This window comes from Cetorhinus maximus, chromosome 1 (assembly GCF_964194155.1).
Source record: "Cetorhinus maximus chromosome 1, sCetMax3.hap1.1, whole genome shotgun sequence".
NCBI lineage: Eukaryota > Metazoa > Chordata > Chondrichthyes > Lamniformes > Cetorhinidae > Cetorhinus > Cetorhinus maximus.
The window spans coordinates 74,476,475-74,501,143 of NC_135879.1; the positions used below are offsets into that span (position 1 = coordinate 74,476,475).

The 24,669-nt window shown below is 41.7% G+C and overlaps 1 protein-coding gene and 1 long non-coding RNA gene across 2 annotated transcripts in view; one reads left to right on the plus strand and one right to left on the minus strand.

Moving 5' to 3' along the window:
- The window catches only part of LOC144680928 (uncharacterized), a 65,805-nt gene extending 52,573 nt beyond the window's left edge, over nucleotides 1-13,232 (minus strand). Inside the window, exons 1-3 of the long non-coding RNA XR_013576647.1 lie at nucleotides 13,102-13,232; nucleotides 12,472-12,536; nucleotides 2,358-2,511 (exon numbers count right to left, since the gene is read on the minus strand). This is a non-coding gene — a long non-coding RNA (uncharacterized LOC144680928). The remainder of the gene's footprint in view (nucleotides 1-2,357; nucleotides 2,512-12,471; nucleotides 12,537-13,101) is intronic.
- A 428-nt stretch (nucleotides 13,233-13,660) lies between these two features.
- LOC144680915 (homeobox protein HMX1-like) lies at nucleotides 13,661-17,007 on the plus strand. The gene is made up of 2 exons (XM_078542465.1): nucleotides 13,661-14,208; nucleotides 15,324-17,007. Exons 1-2 carry the CDS (start codon nucleotides 13,905-13,907, stop codon nucleotides 15,929-15,931), a joined length of 912 nt encoding a protein of 303 aa, XP_078398591.1. The 5' UTR covers nucleotides 13,661-13,904; the 3' UTR covers nucleotides 15,932-17,007.
- Nucleotides 17,008-24,669: the final 7,662 nt, after the last annotated feature.

Sequence of the window (24,669 nt, forward strand, 5' to 3'; positions counted from 1 at the left end):
TCGCCGGTTTGTAGGGAAATAACGTTTGAGGTTAAAAAAGAAGACCGATCTATTTTTTTAACCTATGTGCTGGATTCCCCTCACTCTCAGGGTAGTTGCAGTCCGGGCTCCAGCAAGAGAAAGCCTGACTTTCTAGTGTCTTTTTATTTCAGTCACAGGATGAGGGTGTCACTGACAAGTGGCATTTATTGCTCATCCCCAATTGTCCTTAACCAGGGGCTTGCTAGACCGTTTCAGAAGTCAGTTAAGTGTCAGCCACACTGTTGTGGGTCTGGAGTCACATATAGACCAGACCAAGTCAGGACAGCAGACTTCCTTCACTGAATGACATCAGTGAGCCAGATTTTTTTTTACGACAATTCAACGCACACATGATCGTCATTACTGATGCTGGCTTTTTAATTCCAGATTCGTTCATTAACTGAATTTTAATTCTTCTGCTGTCATGGTGGCGTTTGAACTCATACTTCAAGACCATCAGTCCAGGCCTGTAGACACTAGCTCAATAACAGAACCCCGCTTGAGTCCTAGCCCGGAACTGCCGTGCCCGAGAGAGAGAGCTTTGGGCGTAACTGCAGTCTCACCGTGCCAGAGTTGTGTCCCGTTTGAAAGATGGGTTAGGAGGGAACCCCGCTCTCTCAGCTTGGAATCAGGGTGAGCAATTTAGCAATTATCGTGGGGGGTGATCCCCGTCTCACTTTGTAAAATCTGGTTTAGAAAATGCATTAAATGTACATTCCGTCTCAAACCCAAATGTGGTGAGATTACGAAATCTTGTTAACCTTCATTCCGGAATCAGGTGAAGCAGTGACTCCGAATTGAACACTGCGAGTTAAGTGTAGATGAAATGATTTTCAACTTGGTACTGAGGCTAAACTTGTAAAGTAAATACAATAAGTCACAACTTGATTTAATGCGAATATAGAGGCGGATAGGTTCGAACAAAACATGTTTTATAGTGTGCTTTGAGAGTAATAGTTTCCATTTCCGTACATAATCCTCAGATTTGCAGACACTCAACAGATGTAAACCATGGTAACTAATAGTAAAGGGGGAAGGGGATACGAAGGAGATGCAGCACTTGAAACGTGTTATAAATTGGCACTTCTGGACCCTGAGGGATCCCATGGGGTCTGCGAGGTCATAGGACTTCTGTTCTTCTGTCATTTGATACCTTTATTTTTCATTATTTGTTGACCTGCCAGCACGTTATTTCTGATGCTGTTTACTCATAAAAGACCATTTCTGCATTGACAACATGGGTTTTCTTTGGGAACTGATCCTTGAGGATGCGGAGGAGGTCTCCAGGAGCACCACCACCTCCCCAGCCCCCCCACCACCCCCTCAATATTTGTAGATAGACCCCCAGAAAGAAAAGCTTGAAAATGACTTGTACAGGACTTGTTGTTTGGACTCCCAGGTAATAATCGGATTAAATAACCATAGGTATATTCATTACAAGTAATAAAACATATCCTATATGCACGCTGGGAATCTGATTTTTTTAATAGAACAGGCTGAGTTGGAAATGCACATCGGGCCAGAATAGTATCTGAAAAGAGAACTTAGTTTTACTTTGTTCTAACTCCAGTTCCCTTCCAAGTGTATGATGATCAATCTTTATGTTTCTTCTGCTGCCAGAATGTTTTAATTTAGTCATTCACGGTCCACCGATATCAAATAACCTTCACCCCATTAGCACTTAAACTGGTATGTTGTCGAAAGATGCCTTTAAACAAAAGACTTACTGTAATTTATCACGTTATGGACGTCACTTTATTTTGCTCTTATGGATGCAGTATGCAATATTCTGCCTTAACTATGGTAATTGCATTGTCTTTCTTGTTTTTAATCGCATCAATCTTGAGCTGACCGACAGACCTTTGCTGTCAGCCAGCTGTTTTCTAAACAGTGTTCTTCTGGATAAAGAGCATAAATAACTCAACAGCATATTAGGAGAGAAAAGGTTAAATGCTAAAAGGCTTCCTAAAATTATAAATTTTGTGCACTACAGATAAGTCGTCATGTTACATCACCATCCATCCGAATGTATTTTATGTAAGCGCAAACTGTAAAGGACACCCCATGATTTATCAACAGAACAAATGCCTGCTAAACAATCAAGACACTTTAAACAGATTTATCTGCCTTTAAACGTGACTTTGCTCATGTGTCAGGCAAGTAACAACGCTTTGCCAGAAAGTCGTTCTTCAAACACGTGGCTATTTGAAAATATGTTTAAGCAATAATAATGGCTACGTGCGGTGTGCTACTGAGTACCACACAGGACAAGTTGAACTAGTGATGGCGAACTTATTTGAATTGGGATGTCACAAAATAACAAAATGAAAACTTACCAAGCGTTTGTCCAAGTGAGATTCATCACGCTCTCCCCGTTCAAGGCGCACTCTCCCTCAATGTGGAGACACAGAAGCCATCAATATGCAGGCGTCATGGTGTTGTATGGCTTGGTGACATGTATAAAAAGAATCCCAGGACGGCTAGAACCCACTGAAAGGATGGTGGAAGGAGGTTAGTAACTTTCAAAAAGGAATTGTCTTTTTACTTGAAAATAAAATTTTTTAAATGTGCAAGACTACAGGGAAAGAGTTGGGGGAGGGGGATATGACTATTTGAATAGCTCTTTCAAAGAACTTTTTCGGCTGTGATGCCCATATGGCATCCTTCTGTAAATTACATTTCTGTGATATAGCTGAATATTGTGGACAAAACCTTTGTTTTATTCTTCAATGCTTTTACTTGGAAGTTGTGCCTCCCACGTGCGGCTAAGAATGACCAAACATGCCATTGCTATGTCAGTGTGAATGGTTGACTGGGGCTGGGAATATTTTCTCTCTGCATCATGTGTAATGCAATCACAAATCAACTTCTAAACATTGTGCTTCCCTCTTTTTTGCAGAGGAAACTGTCGGAGTTGAAAATGTTCATAACTAGTTCTCACAATGACGTGATCAGTGTGCTTCATACAAAGCTTGCAGGACACTCGACTCAATGCTGTATCTGTCGATTGAACATTGGAGAATATTAATTCTATTTCGATTTTGGAAATCGTGTCTGCTCTGGATTTTAATAACATAGCCCAGTAAATGACTAAATGGTAAACGGTAATTCAATATCAGGATTTCATTCATTCCTGAAATAATGCTACAAAATAAATTGTCATGGTTTCAATATTTTCACCCAAATACAGGGTTTAAATTTTTGTGCTTTTTAACCAAATACACTACGGACTGTTTATTGAACTAGTTGCCAAGGAGGTTTAAACTTCATCTGCAATTGTGATTGTTCTCTACAAGTGTTAATGCAGTCAAAACGCGCTGCCTGTCTGACTGATAAATAAAAACTCGATGTTCTGTCTTTACCCTTTTGAAATTATTGTGCAAATAGAGAGCGTGTTTCTTTTTGAAAGCACAGTGTTCTCAGCTGGCCGTCGGTATTGCTCCAATGATACGCTTGGTAATGCTGGAGCTCTGTATTTCTAACTGGCTGCAAAGTCCGCTCCCGCGTATTGCCAGGGCTGGGGTAAAGGACAACATTCCCCTTCTCTTCTGTTCCTTTGTTTTATTTCTGTCCAGCTTCGCTGATCCTTTTATTTCCTTTATGCCCAATAACCACTAGGGAAGAGCCAGATTTTTGGTCTCTCAGGAAATTAAGGGATGCGGGGAATGGGCGGGAAAATGGAGTTGAATCCCAAGACCAGCCGTTGAACGTGGGACAGGCTGGCTGGGCCACATAGTCTACTCCTGCTCCTGTTCCTTATGTTGTTAGGAAAGTCACCTGAAGTCAGATTTACACGTAACTTGTCCTTTCCTCTCTAATTGTTTCTGTATATATGTCAAAACATTAATTGAACTATACATTTTGAAGAGATTTTAACTTAGTTATCCTTGGAATTTTGAAGTGCTTAAGTCATCCAGCACTAAGTTAGGTGGCACAGTAAATGGTGTAGTTGGGAGCAGTAAGCTTGAAATGGACGTTAATAGACGCAGTGAGCACGCAAAACGCTGGCAGATGGGGGTCAATGTTGGCAAGTGTGAGGTCATCCATGTTGGATCTCAAAAAGATAGATCACAGCACTTTGTAAATGTCGAGAAGCTAATAACTGTGGAGGAACAGAGGGATTTCGAGGTCCGAATATCGAAATAGCGAGTGGACATGAGCAAAAAGAATGTAAAAGGCTATTGGAATGTTGTCCTTTATTTCATATACTCATAGACTCATCATAGACGTTAATAGAACAGAAGGAGGCCATTCAGCCCACCGTGTCTGCGCCGGTTAACAAAGATCTGACTACACTTGTTCAATTTTCTAGCGATTGGCCCATAGCCCTGGAGGCTATGGCAACGCAAGTGAATACCTAAATACTTCTTAAATGTTACCATAGCCACCCTTTCAGGTAGTGAGTTCCAGACTCCCACCACCCTCTGGGTGAAAAAATTTCTCTTCAACTCCCCTCTTAGCCTTCTACCTCTTACCTTAAATTAATGCCCCCTGGTTATTGACCCCTCTACAAATGGAAAAAGTGCCTTCCTATCCACCCTATCTATGTCCCTCATAATCTTATATACCTCTATCAGGTCCCCTCTCAACCTTTGCTGCTCCAAGGAAGAAATATTTTTTACCCATTTCATGTCAAGAGGGCTGGACTGCAAATGGGTGAAAGCACAGATTCACCAGAATTATTCCAGGGCTAAATTGGATATATTAGGAGGACAGGATTAAGGGAATCCAGAACTGATTTGATAAAGGAAAATCTTGTTTAACTAACTCACTTGAGGTTTTGTTTTGAGTAATGGAGAGGGTATGGGAGGTCTTGTCAAGCCATGGGTAGCATCCCTGCCTCTGGGCCAGTTCCAGTCCTACCCCAGGGCTTGTCGTCTAAGGAAGTTACATTCATAACTCAGCCAAAGGGGATGATAATTAGCCTGCAAATCCTTCCAACACATGCCAATGGCAGCTTGTAAGAATGGAAGAGATTCCTAGTCAACCATGTGATGGAAAGAATGTTGGAGCCTCTACCATCACTCTCCATAGCTCCAGACTGCAACATGTATGTAAAAGCGCATGCTGCCACAGCAACTCAGCCTCCCTGCATAAACTGTAACCCACCATCAACAGAAAGGGTAGGTGAGGGTAGTGTGGTTCATATGGTGTACATGGATTTGCAAAAGGAAAATAGCAGCATGGATACAAAATTGGCCAAGTGACAGGAAACAGGGAGTAGGGAAGAATGGTTGCCTTTTTTTGGATTGGAGGAAGGTACAGTTTGCCAGGCTCCATGTTAGGATGCCTGCTTTTCTTGATATACATTAATGACCTGGGCTTGGGTGCACAGGGAGCAATTTCAAAATTTGTTGGTGACACAAGACTTGGAAGTATTGTCAACTGTGAGGAGGATAGTGATAGACTTCAAAATGACAGACAGGCTGATGGAATGGACATGGCAGGTGAAATTGATTCATGGCAGTGTCAAGTGATTCATTTTGGTGGAAAGGGTGAGATGAGGCAATGTAAGCTAAAGGGTATAATTCTAAAGGGGTTTCAGCAGTACCTGGAGGTATAAGTGTGCAAATCATCAAAGGTGGCAGGGCAGGTTGAAAGAGTAGTTAATAAAGGATACATAATCCAGAGTTTTATACAATGGGGCTTAGAGCACAAGAGCAAAGAAGTTATGTTAAATCTGTATAAAATACTAGTTCAGCCTCAACTGTCACGTTGTATCTAGTTCTGGGAACCAAACTTTAGAAAAGATGTGAAGACATCAGACAGGGTGTAGGAAAGATTCCCAAGAATGGTTCCAGAGATGAAGAACTTTGATTACATGGATGGATTGGAGAAACTGGGGCTGTTTGGAGAAGAGAAGGTTGAGCGGAGATTTGGTAGGCATGTTCAAAATCACAAGGGATCTGGACAGAATAGGATAGAGAAAAACTGTTCCCATTGGTGGAAGGTCCGAGAATCAGAGGACAGAAATTTTAAAGTGATTGGCAAAGGAAGCAATGGCAATATGAGGAAAAACATTTTTAAGCAGTGAGCTGTTAGAATCTGGAATTCGCAGCCTGAGAGTGTGGTGGAGATTCAATTGTGACTTTCAAAAGGGAACTAATTAATTATCTAAAGAAACAAATGCAGGGCTATGGGGAAAAGGCAGAGCGTGGGACTGGGTGAATCGCACTCGAAGAAATCCGGCATGAACAAGACAGGCTGAATGGCCTCCTTCCGCGCTATAGCCATTCGATGATTCTATGATGACTAAGCTTGAGACTAAGCTTGTTTTCCTCTGAGTATAGAAGAGTAAGGGATAATCTGATTGAGATGCTTAGGATGATCAAAGGAATTGATAAGGGTAGATAGTGAGAAATTATTTTCTCTGGGGCGGGGGAGGGGGAGCCCAGAACAAGGGGGTATAAACTTTCCAATTGGAGCTAGGTAATTGGGGGTCCTATCAGAAAGCACTTCTTCACACAAAGGTTAGTGCAAATCTGGAACTCTCCAATTGGAGCTAGCTCAATTCAACATTCAAAACTGAGGTTTATAAGTTTGTGATTGGTAAGGGTATTAAGGCGGGTAGTTGGACTTAAGACACAGATCAGCCATGATCTAATTGAATGACGGAACAAGTGAAAGGGGCTGAATGGCCTACTCCTGTGATAATTCAATACGTAGGGATTGCCCGTATGCATGCCACTCAATTTGCTTTTATGATGTACTTTCGATCGATGTTCAGAAATTATGAAATGATCGGCCACTAATGCATCTTACTTTAATACATACATCTAGCAACCAACAAATCTCATATTCGCGTACAGAGAAAAAAAGCGAGGCCTCGGTGGTGAAGGCACGGTTGAAGTGTTGCCACCCGTAGTGACTGCCACTCATTTCATACTGGGTGAAACTAAAGAGCCAAGTGTGAACTCGAATGCTGGGGGCAGCGATTGCTAAAACCCATCGCTCTGCTCAGCTGCGGTTTTTATTGCCATGTCTAAAGGTGGCGTGATGATCAGCTGACAATCTTCTGCTGAAATTACGGAGAAAGACAAGTTGAACAAGCTGTAAGCACAGAGCTGCCGGGAAGGTGATCGATTTTGCTGTTAGCACGGGAGCTGGTTCGCCAGTAAAGGGGAATGATCTTTCGGTTACTTCGGGAAGGCAGACTGCTACACTTAATGCTGTAAACCAGACGGTCCAATAAAGGAGGGGCATTTCTAAAACCGTCCTTTTTTGTTGGAAACGGTCCACTTGTGCTTTTTTATTCTCGGAATAAGTTTTAATAAATTACCATTAGCACAGCTCCACGACCTTAACTGAGGGCAAGGGGGAAATAGCCAAAGCTGCAATTTTACCGGCTCCAGTGTAAAGGTTTTATCACTAAATCACACCTATACCAGCAACAGAGACTGGATAACAAGGTCCAGTGTTCAGTCGGCACATCTGTAATTTCAAAGAGCATTGCATATTTTCCCCCAGTGAGTTTAGATCATGAAATATGTATGCCAAACCCCCACCCCGCAAATGTCCTAAAAACACCTGGCGAAAGCAGAATCATGCGCAAGGATTTGCAAAGTTATGTACTCCACTTGAATTTGAAGGGGGTTTGGCGGGGTGCTGGTGGTCCTACGCCAGTCAGCCGATGCGGCTCTATGTTGGCAGCTTTACAACTATCCCTCTAATCCTATTGGCACTGGTAAGAGCCGAGGTGTGTGAAACTGAATGCTTCGTTTGGAAAGAGACATGTTTTAACTGGGCGGAAATTGAAAAGTCACCCACTTGTGGGCGGTTGAACTGATGCAAGGTGACAGCTGGAGCAGGAATAAATGCGCGATGAACAGCAGAATCAACCTGGTGATTGTAAGGGAACTGACGCGGCGGAATTGGTAGAAATATTTCCTGTCAGAACAGAATATACCACAAGATCCACCATGTGACAATTCAAGTACAAACAAAATGCTTAACACACTTCGTCAAAAATTGAGTTTGCCTTTAAGCAATCGTTGTAGTGTCCTACATTGGTATAAGGAATTAAACGTGATAAATACGCGCCTGTCCTTCCCTACCTGCGACAAAAATAATACTCTTGTGGCACCACAAGTTGTCCTGCACGTACCTGGCGGAAGAGTTAACATTCAGTTTGCCTGTATAGTAAATGGGGTTTGGGATAGTTGGTGGCGTGGACGCTGGGGAAGGACATCTTTGACAAGAGAGCAATATTTCTGGATGTGTATTTGAGTGTAAGTCAACCGAAGGTGCTAAATTAGAATTACTCCGGGGCGCGGGGGCAGGGGGCGGGGAATAGAATACTTCAGTATTCGGAAATTTTAAGTAAACATGGAGAGAATATGTTTTTGGACGGGTGCACGCTGAACAAACGAATGCATAACGCATAAACTCATCGCACCTTGCAAAGGATCATTAAATTGCGATTGCAGGATAGGCCCAGGAACCTAACAGATTGGGAGCTGTTAGGGAGATTGGGAACGAATAGTTGATGTAGTTCATTAATAGAAAGTAAGAATAGGCAAATATGTGAACCATCGGAAGCTATGAACATGCATGAAATTTCGGCTTTTGGATGGGGCTCTGAAGGGATAAAAAACAATGGCGGCATTGTATTCATGAATTCTGCTCAAATAAGATTTTCGGAAAATATAATTTAATCTAATCTGATGTGAAGAAAATAATTTATTAACATCAAAATTTTAAATTTGTAGAAAAGCAGAATTCAACCAAATATCGACATTCTGCACGATTATCTTGCTGCTGCCTGCAAATAATATTGCATCGTACACTATTGCCGCCTTTATATATGCAGAATTCAATATTATTGAACACGTGATAGGATATAATTTTGTGTGGACTTTTGTAGTACCACAAAGTTAAATAGACTTGTAGGCTCTTTAATATAATTAAAACGGATTGGGAATAAAAAAAAAACTGGGAACTGTTCTTTAGAAAGTATGTTTTCCGTCTACTCTTCCTTGCTGTTATAAAGGAACGAACCGACACCAGGCTATGGAAACGAAAACGCTGTGAGCAATTTAATTGGATATAGGAGGGGCCATGACTTCCAAATGAACCAATTATTGGATTGCATGTCTCTGAAATCTGCTGAAAAGTGGGTGGCACTATTAGACAATTACACAGTCAGATTTACAGAAACATTCTGGAATTCTCTCGGGACACCCGGTGACCGTTTCCAAGCCAGGCAAAACGACAATAACTACACTAACAGGTTTCTTGAAGAACAGCGAGAATGGAAGTTACATTTTGGTGAAACAGAAAATGTGGTATTCTATTAAAACGCTGGTGGTTCAACTGTGGCATATAGTTGGAGGCTCAAAACTAATTTAAAAAAAACTTTGCATTCAGAGAACATTTGACTCTGGCTAACGGAATATCACAGCCAGTTTAGGATAACCAGAACAAGTACATAATAATCAATGGGAAATTGCAAATGATCTAAAAACATGCAAACAGTTGGTAGCACTAATTCATCAATGGATTGAATTTACTACCGTGTATTTTTACCCACAGAATTATTTGAGTGGCGGAAGTGTATGTGTAAGCTGTATTACATTGGGAGCTTTCTCAAAAATCATAAATGCAAAGACTCAGCATGATTGCCTGACCGTAACAAATATAAATTAAAATAATTCCCTGCAACAAAAAAAAGGCTTCCATCCCAGGCACTGTCATCCTTCAGCGCATTAATATATGGAAAGTCATTGTCAAAAGAAACCAGATCTGCTCAGAACAAAAAGTCCACATAAAGTGAACCGGTCAACTAACATAGGTCTATCTCAGAGCGACACCACAGAAGAAGAAGGAGTCTGCTCTGAAGAAGAGTCATACGGACTCGAAACGTTAACTCTTGTTTTTCTCTCCACAGATGCAGTCAGACCTGCTGAGTTTTTCCAGCATTTTCTGTTTTTGTTTCAGATTTCCAGCATCCGCAGTATTTTGCCTTTACCACGTCCTCTGTGCTCGTTCTCTTAGTTTGCAATGATGTGAGCTGAACATATGTTTCGTCACAGGACTATGAATACAGTACAATAAAAACAGAAAATGCTGGAAAAACTCAGCAGGTCTGACAGCATCTGTGGAGAGAGAAACAGAATTAACGTTTCGATTCTGTATGAAGAGCTGGAAGAGGAAGGGTCAAACGGACTCGAAACGTTAACCAGGTTTCTCTCTCCGCAGATGCTGTCAGGCCTACTGGGGTTTTCCCAGCATGTTCTGTTTTTATTTCAGATTTCCAGCATCCGCAGTATTTTGCTTTTATATTAGAATACAGTGCAATCTCTACAACATACGATCGAGTGAACTTTTCACCCACTTACTAGGTTCAATTGCAAGTTAACCATTATTGCTGACAGTATAATTGCAGGGTTTTGTCATATACCTCGTGTGTATTGTTTAAGTATTCTGTCATTGCAGTTATTGTTCATTTTAAAAAATGGTACCAAAAACATACAACAACGTATGTTTACCTGGAAGAGCCAAACAATTATCCAACATGTTTGGATACAGGATCCGAATCATTTATTTCAATCCTCAACTCTTTGAAGAAACGCCAATCAGCCAGCCTAAAAATCAACACACAATCTGTTACTATTTTAACAGTAAATGTCTCTGACAGATCCTTCAAATGTTGGCAAGTGTACATTTCAGATAGAAAATGTTCCAACATTCCCAATGAAGTGATACATGTTCATAGGTCAATGTCTGCGTTTAAAAAAATGCCCAGAGGAATTTCGTACGAGCGCAAAAAGAGCCCGGACGGAAAATATAACCACGGATTTGTTACGACCAACCGAAATCTGAAAATACCGCGCATCGTTTATAACAGGAGACAACTGGCCACGTTAAAGAGTTGTGTATAGCTAAGGCAAGTGATATGTGCTTGGCTGTCACCAAGGTTACGAAATAACATTTAAGCCTCATCAGTACAAAAAAAAATCAAGTGAAATTTAAAATTGTGACACTGCCACTGGTTTTGGGGAAAAATAGCAGCTTGCGTGGTTGGTTTCCTAACACGTTAGTCAGTTGCTGTTTCTGCCGTGTCATTTACAAGACAACTGTTGACTCAGCTGAAAGGACCCAATGGATAGAATACAATTAAACAGAAATATGCAGCACCAGACGTGGACTTTAATCGTGAATGTTCAAATAGAACATATTCGATCACTTTGCAAACTGCTGTTTCTATTACGCGGTAATATGACCATATTATTGATAAAAATATCCTCACTGGAACATTTCAGAAGCCCAAATATATGATCCAGGACAGCGACCAATTGGAGAATGACTGTTTACAGGTACCATCGGTGTATTGATAACAAAGATTCCGCTCTGAATTGGTGAATTATATTTGGGGTTAATGTTACATCGACCCTATCTCTGAGCAGTGGGATTTTTCCTCTCCTTTCAACAATCTGGAAAAATATTGCGTAGGTCATGCCAAGAAGATTTGCTTTGGAAAAACAAGTTTTGAAAACTGGCACCTAATGTCATTGGCTATTATTTATCTAAGTTACTTTTAATATTAAAATATCCCATTTTGTATTTTACTCACACCTACAATTACCAATAAAATTAAATAGAAATCTTGGATGTAGAGCCTGCCACGGTCCTATTCAAGCTCTCAATAGGTTAGGAAAGGTTTCCGCTGTTCCATATTTATCTTTAAGGCCTACAAGCCCCAATAACGGAAACCTACGCCAGTGACTCTCTTCTGGTCCCATCTATGCTGTATTTTAAAACAATTAAAATTCGACGTGTAAATCCTATTAATCGTCGACTTGAATTTACACAAGCTCGATTTTATCAAGGCCAGTGATTTTAAGGCGAATAATGTATTTATACTCGGGCTATTTAGCTGCTCCTACTGGTTGCAGGCAGCTCAGTTAGTCAAATGAACTCCTTGGGCTATTAAAGGTAGAATGATTACATTGCGACCACTTGCAATTAAAGCATGAAAAATGGGTTAATTTTCAGCAGAGATAATGCAGCAGGGACGCAGAGGATGCCTCATTTCGATCTGTAGCACGCACACTCTGCACAGTTCCAGCCGATATTGTAGGTACCTTCTGGTCAGAGGTATGAGTTGTAGGGGTTGGTTTATGATTATATTGTGCTCCTTGATACAGCAAAGTGATCCTTCACTTGAAACATCGCCATTTACTGCATAGCAACCCAGTTACATGCATGCGCTTCATACAGTAGAAAGTATACAAATTATACAACTCAAAAGTACAATGCGCACAAACAGTGAAAGACAAGTACCCCAACCAATATGGTGCTTTGTTGCAATCATATTGCCACTTTAGTTTTCCTTTGAAATTGTTTTGTTTCTTTTAATAGGCAATGTATCAGCGGCATCGTGAAAAAAATGATTTAATACCATTTGTACGTTTTTTGTTCTGGTTCAATGTTTTAATAGAAGTCACTCACCTATACAAAGTGCTCATGTCTGGTTCTGAAAATCAGCTCAATATATTGAATTGCAATGAACCTGGCTGAATAAAAAAAAACACACAAAGACGCCGAGTTAAGCTGACATTTGCAGTGACTGGTCGTCCTTTGAACCGAGCATGATCAGGCTTAAAACTACAAGACAACAACAATGAGAGGGAGTTTAAAACCGATTACTGGATAAAATGCGCAGTAAGAGGCGGCTTCACAGTAAATGTACAGTCAAGTTCAATTCACTTTATGCAAGGATGGGCAATTATCCCTCAATAAATTCTGCCCATGTTTTAAATTGGATGGCACTGCGGAACACACAATGTGGATACGCTTCATTCAACACTTTTTTTTACGACACAGCGACTCCGGGAGAAAGAAAGGCTTTTTTTTAAATTTTCGCCGCCAGGCAAAGTGCAAAATCACATTTAATTTTACTGGAATAATGGAGATTTCGAATAGACAATGCAAATCAATTCTAAATCAAAAGCACCGATGTTAACTGGGTCTGCGAATGGATAATCGTTTTGGAAACCCTGCCCAGTATTGGTCCCACGAACAACATCATTAAGTCCCCGGACAAGATAAATCAGTCAATAGGCAAACAGAACATCTTACTTTTCGTCTTAGCCCACACTGATAAAGTTTGCAACGGGAACAAGCCAAAGTACCGAAGCCGGCAAAATGCACCTCAGAAAGCATTCAGCGGTCTGCCACTAACTAGAGTGTGACAGGAGGACCATTTTTTGGGGGGGGACTGACAGGAAGTGAATTCCTAGTGTCAACCAATAGGAAATAGCTTATCGTGTTTGCAGAAGCTCTCCCCCCCTCCCTCCTTAAACCGCCCCCACCACCCCCTCCAAACACACACCCGCCCCACTCTTTCTCTCACTGTGTGGAATGCGAGACCTAGATCTGGATTCTGATTTGTGATTTGTTCCCTAATTGACCTAAATAAAGGCACTGACTGACAAGCCTCTGTAGCCGCAGGCACACGGTCTGAACACAGAGCAGTGAACTCATTGCAAGCAATTCTCTTATTTTCTTGAGTAATCCCATTTGCCTTTGTGCCCGTCCAATCCGTGGGTATACTCTTTGCATGTTAAGCATTTAACTCGGCTGACATTTTAATTTCATCATTTACAATCCTCCCCCCCCACACCCCAAACCACCTCTCACTCCCCTCCCCCACTTCTCCTCACTGACTGGCGCCGAGTGGACGATGTGCTGATGGTTTGCGGAGAGGGAGAGGAGCCGTTCGCTGGGGTGCTGCTTTTCGCTGCCGATTGCGATGATCGCTCGGGGAATCGCTCTCCCGCCAGAGGAAAACTCGGTCTTCCTCGTTTAACGGGGGAAGGAGCCGCCGCCCGGGCTTTGAGGAGATAGACCCCGTCCATCCACTCGCCGATAGAAAGGACACCATGCCGGACAAAGTGACGGGGGCTCAGGGCACGCCGCCTGCCCAGGTTTCTTCCTTCTTCATAGAGAACCTGCTGCGGAAGAGCAGCAAAGGGAAGGCGGCGGACAGAAAGGAGGAGAACGCGGGGCAGGTGCCTCCCAGATCGAGCCTTTTCCATAACGGGACAGCGGGGGAGCATTGCAACCAGCTCTGCTGTCAGATCTCCAGCCTGGGCTTCTGTGCACAGACCTCTCCACTCAGGGAAAGCATGTTAGAGTGGTACACGGGGGCTCAGCCCCGATGTGCCGGCTGCCCCAGTCCACACAGTAAGTTCATTCTCTTCTTGCTGGGAATCATTAAACAGCAGGAGGGCCGCAGCGCTTCACCCCCTCCCCCCGCCCCCCCCGGCCTTGGTATGGGTCCCCCGCTAGCCGAATGCTGACAAGAAATGGCTTCGGGGTTTAGACGATGAGTTTTTCGCTTGCTTTCGATGTCAGTGCTGTAAACACTGGGGCAGTTAATTTGTCAACGTCCCGCGGGCTGGGAGGCCGGTTGCCCTCGTGGAAGCTTTTTACATTCAGACAAAAACCTATCCGAGGCTATCATGCTGATGACATGAGCCTCATTGTAGTCTGATTCCGCCGCCCGGCTGATGGCCTGGGTTAACGGTGAGAATCGTGTGGGCCGGTGTTCCCCACTAATCCCACTCCAAAATAAAACAGTGAGGCCGACCTGCGAACATGGTTTAGAAATTTGAAATCAAAAACGGGCCGCAGGTAGGCTAACACAATACCTAGGCAATAGGCACTGCAAATCCCTCCCCATTTTTATAAGTATCTTCTACTATTAGCCACGGTGTTAACGTGGCTGACCGGTTACAGCTTGGAAAACAAGCACGACTGATGCTTCGGCGAGAATCCTTCCCGTTTGGATGCATTTTCTCTACATTTTGTGTTCCAGTTCCCTCCCACCCAGCCTCGTGTCTTTAACGGTACTGTGCTCGTTCAGGGCCCGAACCTGCTGCTGCTTTCATTGTTTCCAAACTGCAAATAATCCACCCCCCCCACCCCCCCACCCCAATTTCCTATTGAAAAATACGTCCCACTGTGTGTGAGATTGGAACCAATCTGTCAGTTCTTTAATTTTATAGGTTGCTATCAAGAAGTAATGATCGAAATAAAGGTGATTTTGTTGGATTTATCCGAATGATAATGATCCCAGAGTCATGCCTTTTGCTAGTAATGTTACAGCTAATGTAACCTTGGTGATAATAGGTAGAGCAGCACACAGTCCTTGCTGAAGAGATTATTTCACACAGTACCAGGCAGTCACAATACTAACAACCTTTACTGTTCACTTCCCTTTGTTTAATACATTCGCCTCGGCCCCTGAAATAATCCGGGAGTTGACCTGTAACTGCCATTTCTGTTCGTGCCCACAGGTCCGAAACAAGGGAGCCCCAGCTCCGAGGAAGAGCACTGTTTTTCTCTCACAGCCAGTGATCTGGACTCCCCGCCAGCTTCGGACAAAGGAGACAACCACAAGGAGGTCTGCAGCCAAGAAGGGGACGAGCTACTGGAGGGGAGGAGGTCAGAGGCGGAGAGCAACCCGGCTGTCAAGAGCCAGGCGGACTCTGACCAGAAATCCGGTCGCAAAAAGAAAACTCGCACCGTGTTCAGCAGGAGTCAAGTTTTCCAGCTGGAGTCCACTTTTGACATGAAACGTTACCTTAGCAGCTCCGAGAGGGCGGGCCTTGCCGCTTCCCTTCACCTGACCGAGACCCAGGTCAAAATCTGGTTTCAAAATCGGAGAAACAAATGGAAAAGGCAGTTGGCCGCAGACCTGGAAGCGGTCAATCTTTCTCACAATGCCCAGAGGATTGTGAGAGTTCCCATTTTATATCACGAAAACACACCAGCTGGCGCCTTAAGCTTCAGTCTACCGCAAGTATCCCCTTCTCTGGTTAGCTTCTCCAGCTCTGTAAACTATCCTGTCACGACATTCCCTTCCATGTCTTTCCTAAGGTCACAGATGAGTGGACTTGTCTAAATCCTACATTAAAGGTGAAACTGTTCCACGATACGAAAATAAAACAAACAAACAAAATGAAGCAAAAGACTTTTGGTTAACTTCAACGCTTTTGTTTTGCCTCTAACACTTTTAGTTGGTGCAAATGTGCAATAATTGACTTTGGGTTGCTGTGGCTGAAGAACCGAACAGGACATGTGTGCGTTTTTACACCCAAAGACATGATGACAGAATGAGAACATGTTCACTGCTCCGGCGACATAATATTCCACCACGCTATGGACTTACAACATGAATAAAATAACTTTATAGGTAATTTCTATAAAGTCTCCTTTGCTTACTCAATATATTGCGGTGTTAAAGCATTAGAATTTTTTTTTTACTTCATAGGTCTTGTTAGAATGAGCATGGGAGGACTGCAGAGCAAGTTCAAAGTGCTCGATGGGATTTTAGTACGTATTATAAACATTAGTTACTGGGAGCTCTCCTTGATTTCATTCTTTTAACTCGTTGTAGCTAACCTCATTTATATTATCGGAGGAAAAATTATTGCAATAAACCCTGGTCCAACCTAAAAGAAATCAAGCAATCCTCTTTGAATCAGCGCATCATCCATCATTGCAAATCATTTGATTTCATATCGACCCCACTGATGGTGTGGTTTGTTACAGGACAATTGGGACACCGAATGCTGATACGCTTTTGGTGCTTATTGTTCTTCATTTTGTTCTGCATTGTGTTTTTTTTAATATTTAACCCTTTGCATATAAAGATCGCCCATGTTCGAGTGAGCTATGGCCTCGTCCACACGATACAATAAACATTTATCCTCACGTGATGCAATAAGGTGGAAGAATGTTACTTTGTAGCTTTACAAGGTATTAAGACGCATTTTACAAAACCCAATGCTGAGCTTCAACTATGCAACATTCTTAATGTTTAGTACAGTAACGCCGAAACTGTGCTTTGCACTAAAGTCCGAAGAGATAACGTTACACGCATTTGCCAAATCATTTATTTGGGACTGTTCATTCTCAATAAGGCAACGCATACACTGCTATACATTGAAGCATAGCAGTGGATCCTTTTCACGAAAACCAAAATTGTCTCAGTCCTAGTCATGACTCTTCCGTTCCAGGTTTTGTTGTGGAAATTCAAATAGTAAGTTAAGACTTTTTATACATAATGCATGGTTGATATCAAAAATGTAGATACTGTTAATAAAATAGGACCGACATGACATTAAAAGTTATACTTAATCAACTCCAACTTGTTTCCCTTAGTTTCCGTTTTGCAATGGTGTCAATATTCGTATCTTGTTCAATGAATCACACTAAACTATTTGGCACAGACCAACTAGCTTCGATTTTCTGAAAGCTCCCGAGAGAACTTGTAACGGTTGCAGTTTTCATTGTTTGCAATTTCCAAACATTGCGATGCCTGAATTTACGTGCTGCCGTGAGATAAACTTATGGAATAAACGATCGCCCGTTTAATTCGCATCGTGTCAAGGCTGACTGTCAGAGCGTTTGCCACATGTTTCGGCAAACGTCGATCACTGCTCATCAATATACTGCTCATGAATGGACCGTTCTCATTCTACTCATTTAATGTACAATGTGCCGTTAGCTGCGACTTAAATTGCGCGATTTGCGCTGCCCATGGTTTCTGCAACATATTAAAAACTGTGAGAGCGTATTGTCTGCTATTCAAAAGCCATCTTTTGACTGAGTTTAATTTTGTAAAAACATGCAAAATGACGAAGCAATAGGCTATGTGGCCTAAATTAACATCTATAGCAATTAAAACATTCTAGGAAACGGGGGCAAAGGGTGATTATTACTGACACGATTTTTAAACAATGAGGTGTCTTGACAAAAGTACACCATAAAAAGCCTCTTAAAAAATCCACCGCCCAAGTTATTGTCTGTGGGATTCCAATGAATTGGGGATTAGATATAACCGAGAGTAGTAATGCTTACTAAATCATGTATATGCTTCAGATCTACAACAAGGTAACCCTCAACAGAATACAAGTCATTAAACACATTTTGAGATTCTGTAAAATCGATGGTGTATATCTGTCAGAACATACCAATCAAAACATTTGCCTCGTTTCACTTCTATATTAATTGATTCCTGTACCAACCTATTATAAACTATATGGTTTTATCTATACTTATAAACTGTTCAGATTGCTGTCTCAGATGGAGGACTGTTGAACTGGATAGCTCGAATGTGCGCGATATGTATTTCCCAGGCCTGATGTACCTCATGTTTTATGCTAGGCCGCAGACTTGTAGTTCCGAAGGTTTTGAAAACACTATGTTGCGAAGGAGTGAACGGAAAGTTTCACTGGTTTCTGATAGAAAGTGAGTTCAGTCGAGCAGGGACACCGAACACAATAATGGAGCGATAAAAACAAAAATTTTCAATATATTTCACCCCTCTCCTAATGTTTCTCAGTTCTGTTGAAGGGTCATGAGGACTCGAAACGTCAACTCTTTTCTTCTCCGCCGATGCTGCCAGACCTGCTGAGTTTTTCCAGGTAATTCTGTTTTTGTTTTACAATAATGGAGCGATACTGGTTAACTTGTACCCAGCCACCATATCCCAGAGTTCACTTCCGTGAAGCAGTTACCTTCCGATTCATAGTCAACGATTTGGTGACATTATTAGTCACAGAACTGATATGGGTATGAAACATCGTCCACGCTGAGAGTAAAAACAGAAAATATTGGATAGAAAGGCCAGTCCGCCTCAAAGGCGAACTTAGATGCTTAAAATGAAGTTATGGGCCCTTCCTCATGGGCTGAAAAATAAGAGGTAGATTGGTACAGTCAGTAAAAAGGGAAATGTATGTACATGAATCATGAGTGGAATGGAGCAATAGATCATGAAAGATACAAAACTGTGCAAATACTAAGGAAGAGAAAGGTTTGGGGTAATATGGCAAAATGGAGTAACACGTTTGTTACACAGCTGCAGTTAAATATTTATTAATCTACATTTTCAGATTTAGTAACTATTAACTAGCCCAGCAGTTAAACTGAAAATGTTGGTCTGAAGCCGTCTTATTTCAAGCCACAATAGTGCAAATATATATATTTCTTTCAGATCTCACCTCTAAAATTAGAAGCGTAAAAGGTATAAAAATCCCATAAATGAGCTTCCAATTTGTAGATTTTTTCACACAATTAGGACTACACTAACTAGATGCTCCGGTCCATGTATAAGATCAAAGGTACTCGGGTGACAAGAACAGTCAGAATGAGAATACATTAGGGTGAGCCGGGGTAACGCCAACTGAATGGAAAATGTAATAAATTAGAAACTTTTATTTATAATGACCAAGAGTTGTGTTGAAATTTAGCTTTCAGGATTTGAAATCTGCACAAATTACATGTCTTGCCACAATTGCTCGTTCTTCTGAAATGACTAATGGACAGAATGTACTCAGATAGTTTACAGCAGAGGGATGGAAAATTACCTCACCTTTCAGCTCTGTATGGGGTAGCAATTTAATTTCCTAATACAAGATTATGGTGTCAACGAATAAGAAAATTAGATAGACGTGAAAGCAGTTAGCTTTGGCACGGAAGTAAATAAACTAATTTGAATTTAAGCAGCTTTACTGCCAAGGCGTTCGAAAGCTGCTAGAATTTTTAAAAAACTTGTTTTCCTGCCCAACTACTATCGAAATTCCCATCCTCTTAAATATAGAAATCTGCGCAACGTAAACACAAAGGAAAATACACTTGATACTCAAGCATCTTACTGCTTCCCCCAGCCGCCGTAATAAAACGTGCACAGAGTAGGTGGCCTGAGATTTAAAATGGATAAAAGAATATAAACGTATTTTAACTATAACCAAACCATATCTAACATCTGGGACTCATATTTCATTGTTGACGATTGGATTGGACTCTGACTAAATAAGTATGTGAGAGTACTGCAACTGTCTGACTTGTTGGATTACTCTAGCCCAAGAAGAAGGGGTGAATGAATCTAAGGAATATTGGCAATGCAGTTTTAATTTCTGGGGAAAAAGAACATAGCATGGCTACTTGCCATTAAGTTCATATGCATAAAATTAGGAGCTGATTGATAAATTTGATATAGATCCTCGGCTCATTTAAAAGGTACCTGGATCTGCGCCTGAAGTGCTGTGACACCTGCAAGGCTAGGGGCCAGACACTGGAAGGTGGGATTAGAATGGGCGGCTAGTTTTTTATTCTTTCTTTTTCGGCCGGCGCAGACACGATGGGCTGAATGACCTCACCCTGTGTCGTAACTTTTCTATGATTCTACAGATCCTCGGCTCTGTGGGAATTTTGATGCTGAAGTTTCAATGGACAGGCACCTTTTTCTCCACCACCTGTTGCTCGGTGTCTCTGGCAGTAGTCATTTTTCTCTCACTAGATAATTTAGGCCAGCTTGTTGTAACTTTTCAGCCTTTGTTTCAGCCTTGGCTCAGGGTAGCATTCACACAATTGAGTTCCACTCCAGAGACTTGAATACAAATTCTAAGCTGACACTTCAGTGCGGTACTTGAGGGATTGCTGGACTGTCCCAGGTGTGGTCTTCCAGATGAGACGGTAAACCGAGGCCCATCCACTCTCTCATGTGAACATAAGAGATCCCAGGGCACCAGTCAGAGAGTGGAATTCTCCAAGTGTGTTAGCAACGCATTGCCAAATATAATTGCATTGACATTTATCTCTCAATCACCACCATTAAAACCGATTATCTGGTTACTATCTCATTGCTGCCTGTGGGACCTTGCTGCATTTCACAAAACGACAGTGAATACAATTCCAAACGTTTTTAATTGGTTTTAAAGCCTTTTGGGACTTAGTGAGTTCATGAAAGACATTAACTGGGGTGAGGGATGGGTGGGGGGGGGGGGGGGGGGGTGGGGTGTTGGGAGGGGGAATTCTTTCTCTAAAGCACATTGAAAAATATTGTGTACTTGTGAATTGAAATTGATATTTACTAAAATATGATTGTTGGGCTTAAGGCAGTTTCATGGTACGTGCGTTACTGTGGAAGAGGCTCTTTTCATGGTGAACTGGCATACCGCTGAAAGCATTCGCCCCAGTAGTATTTTCTTGGAACTGGTAAATGCAGGGACGTAGCTTAACTATTCACGAACATATCTGATGATTTAAGCGGAAGCTGACACATTTAAGGGGAAAGCTTGATAAGAAAATAAAGCAGAAAGGAATAGAAGGGTATGCTGATACCGATAGAAGAAGATGGGAGGAGGTTGATATGGACCATAAACACTAGAGCAGTGAAGCCCAAGGGTCTGTTTCTGATCATTAAACCTTATGTAATTATGTAATACCGCTCTTTATCTTTCTACGACAAAAAAATCAGGCTTTGAGTTAAAAGTAATTACAGCGAGACAAAGAGAGGTAGCAGAAGAGTTTTATATTTTTTTCAAAGTTAGGCTAACTTCATTGTAATACCTCTGCAAATAGTCTGACTAGAGGAAACAAGGATATCACAACATTTGACATTCCTATTTCATACACAAAAATGGGAAGCTGTACATGGATTGCCCTAGCACCCGTCTCGTTAAAATTAACGGAATGGGCTAGCGGTCTATGGGGCCCTTAATGCTAAATAGCAAATCCGCACAGCGATTCATTTTTCTCTTATCCTACTTTCCACAACGCCATTCATGAAACATTGCATTGCGCCAGTTCCAATCTGTAATACCTGTTTTTGTAGGAACAAACTGGATTTCCTGTCTTTTACTGAATGGGAGAGGTATGCGCAATTACAGTAAAACAGTAGAAAGAATAGGCGGAATATAGAATGAAACCATCGCTAATGATATAAAACATTTCGATCCTTCAGAAGTTTATTTATTAAACATTTTTGAGATTTCGATTTCATAACTTTTACTCTGAACGAGCGAAATGGAGCACCATAGTTGTAGTGTTGGCAAGAAAAAAACATCTATTTAGTGACACATATCGTTAGAGCTATCTGCACATTTTTCAACAGAACCATATAAATTCACACTGACACTTGTTGATGGTGACTGACAGATTTTCATTTTGCATTGTAGCAGGTATTTCAGTGAGAATCGCATACTGTCCTATTCTCAACCCAGTTCATAATGACTTAAGTGCTCCCCAGACATGCTTGCCGCAAATGTATAACTAGGCCTAGCTGACACTGGCGAGTTAAATAATTGCTTTTTCGCACGAATACAGACCAATAAGCCGCACCATCCATCAAATGCCATTTGGCCCAGTGCAGTTCCCAGTCGACTGCGCATGTCTCCTGATTTGTTCATTACGTGTCAGCAGTGCTAGGTTGTGAAGTGTGTAAATTAATCACGTCATTTAAAGAGATACCAATGGAAATGAACTTTATAACAGTCAGAAAAAGATGGAACAACTTATCCAGAGTTTTACAGTTCCAAGATTAATCATAGAGAGGCTTTACATCCACAGAATATATGGCAGTTAGTTGATAGCCCAATGGCAAAAGTGTAGATGGAAACCTACAACATTAACTGGAGTTCATCGTCTAGCTGAAAACAATCTTTTAATATGATATACTAACATCAACAAACTGTGTTACTTAGTCACACGTCCCCTGGCACCTCACAGGATGAAGTCAGACTGAAATTGATACGAACCAAAGGGCGAATGGGTTTGACAGGGTAGCCACTGAGAGATTGTTTCCCATGGATGGGGAAGCTGGAACATGGGCACACTGTCTCAGGATAAGGGGCTGATCATTTAGGACTGAGTTGAGGGGAAGTTACTTCACTCAAAGGGTTGTTAATCTTTGGAATTTTCTACACCAGAGGGTTGTGGATGCTCCATTGTTGGATGCATTTAAGTCTGAGATGGACAGATTTTTGGTCTCTCAGTGAACCAAGGGATCTGGAGAGTGAGGGGGAAAGTGGAGTTGAACCCTAAGATTAGCCATGATTGTACTGAATGGTGGAGCAGGCTCGATGGGCCATATGGTCTACTCCTGCTCCTATTTCTTGTGTTTTTGTGTTCTTGTGAAATATTAGGACTGGTGAGAAAAAGTTTGGTCAAAAAGGCAGGTGTTAAGGGCAGACTTTAAAGAGGAGAGGGAGAGAGCAAGGTTGGAGAGATTTAGGAAGGAAATTCTGGGCTTCAATGGCTGTAGGTGATGCCAGGTAAGATGACACACTTGGAAGCTATGATCTTTTAACTCTATTATTAATGCTGTCAGAGGGTTTTACAGCTGAAGGAGGTTTCAGAGAAAGGGAAGGTAGAAGCGACTGTCCTCTTCGAACCTCTTCCAACCTTTCATGAGTTCATGGTTGATCTGTGACCCAACTCCATATACCCACCTTTGCTTCACATCCCTTAATACCTTTGGTTAACAAACGTGTATCAATCTCAAATTTAAAATTAACAATTGACCTAGTATCACAGAATCACAGGATTGTTACAGTGCAGGAGGCTATTTGGCCCATTGTGTCTGCACCAGCTCTCTGAATGAGCATTTCACGTAGCGTCATTTTCTTGCCTTCTCCCTGTAACCCCACACATTCTCCCTTTTCAGTTAGCAACCTAATTCCCTTTTGAATGCCTTGACTGAACCTCCTTCCGCCATACAATCAGGCAGTGCTTTCCAAACCTTAACCATTCGCTGTGTGAAAAGATTTATCCTCATATCACTTTTGCTTCTTTTTCCAAATACTTAAATTCTGGGCCATCTCATTCTCGATCATTTCACAAGAGGGAACAATTTCTCCCTATCCACTCCATCCAGACCCCTCATGATTTTGAATACCTCTATCAAATCGCCTCTCAGCCTTCTCTGCTCTAAGGAAAACAGTCCTAACTTCTCAAATCTATCTTCATAACTGAAATTCCTCATCCTTGGAACCTTTCCTGTGAATCCTTTCTGCACTCTCTCTAAAGCCTTCACAACTTTCCTAAAGTGTGGTGCTCAGAACTGGATGCAATACTTCAGCTGAGGCAGAACTAGTGTCTGTGACAAATTCAACATAACCTCCTTTTTTGTGTATTCTATGCCCCCATTAATAAAGCCTAGGGTACTGGATGCTTTATTAACCACTCTCTCAGCTTGTCCTGCCACCTTCAATGCCTTGTGCACATATGCAATCTGCTCCTGCACCCCTTTCAGAATTGCATCCTTTATTTTATATTGTCTCTCTATGTTCTGCCCACCAAAATGAATCACATTACATTTCTCCTCATTGAACTTCATCGGCCACCTGTCTGCCCATTCCAAAAGCTTGTCTATGTCCTTTTGAAGTTCTACACTATCCTTCTCAGAATTTATAATGCTTCCAAGCTTCATATCATCTGCAGCTTTTGAAATTATGCCTTGTACAGCAAGGTCTAGTTCATTAATATATGTCAGGAAGAGGAAGGGTCCCAATACTGACCCCTGGGGAACTCCACTACAAACCTTCCTCCAGCCCAATAAACATTCATTAGCTAGTAGCCTCTGCCTCCTATCACTCAGCCAATTTCCTATGCATGTTGCTACTTTCCCCTTTATTCCATGAGCTTTAACTTTGATCACAAGTCTGTTGTGCGACACTGTATCAAATGCCTTTTTGAAGCCCACGTACACCACATCAATAGCATGGTCCTCATCAGCCCTCGCTGTTACCTCTTCAAAAAACTCCAGCAAATTAGTTAAACATATTTTTTCCTTAATATATCTGTGTTGTCATTCCTTAATTAATCTGCATTAGTCCATTGGATTATTAATTTTCT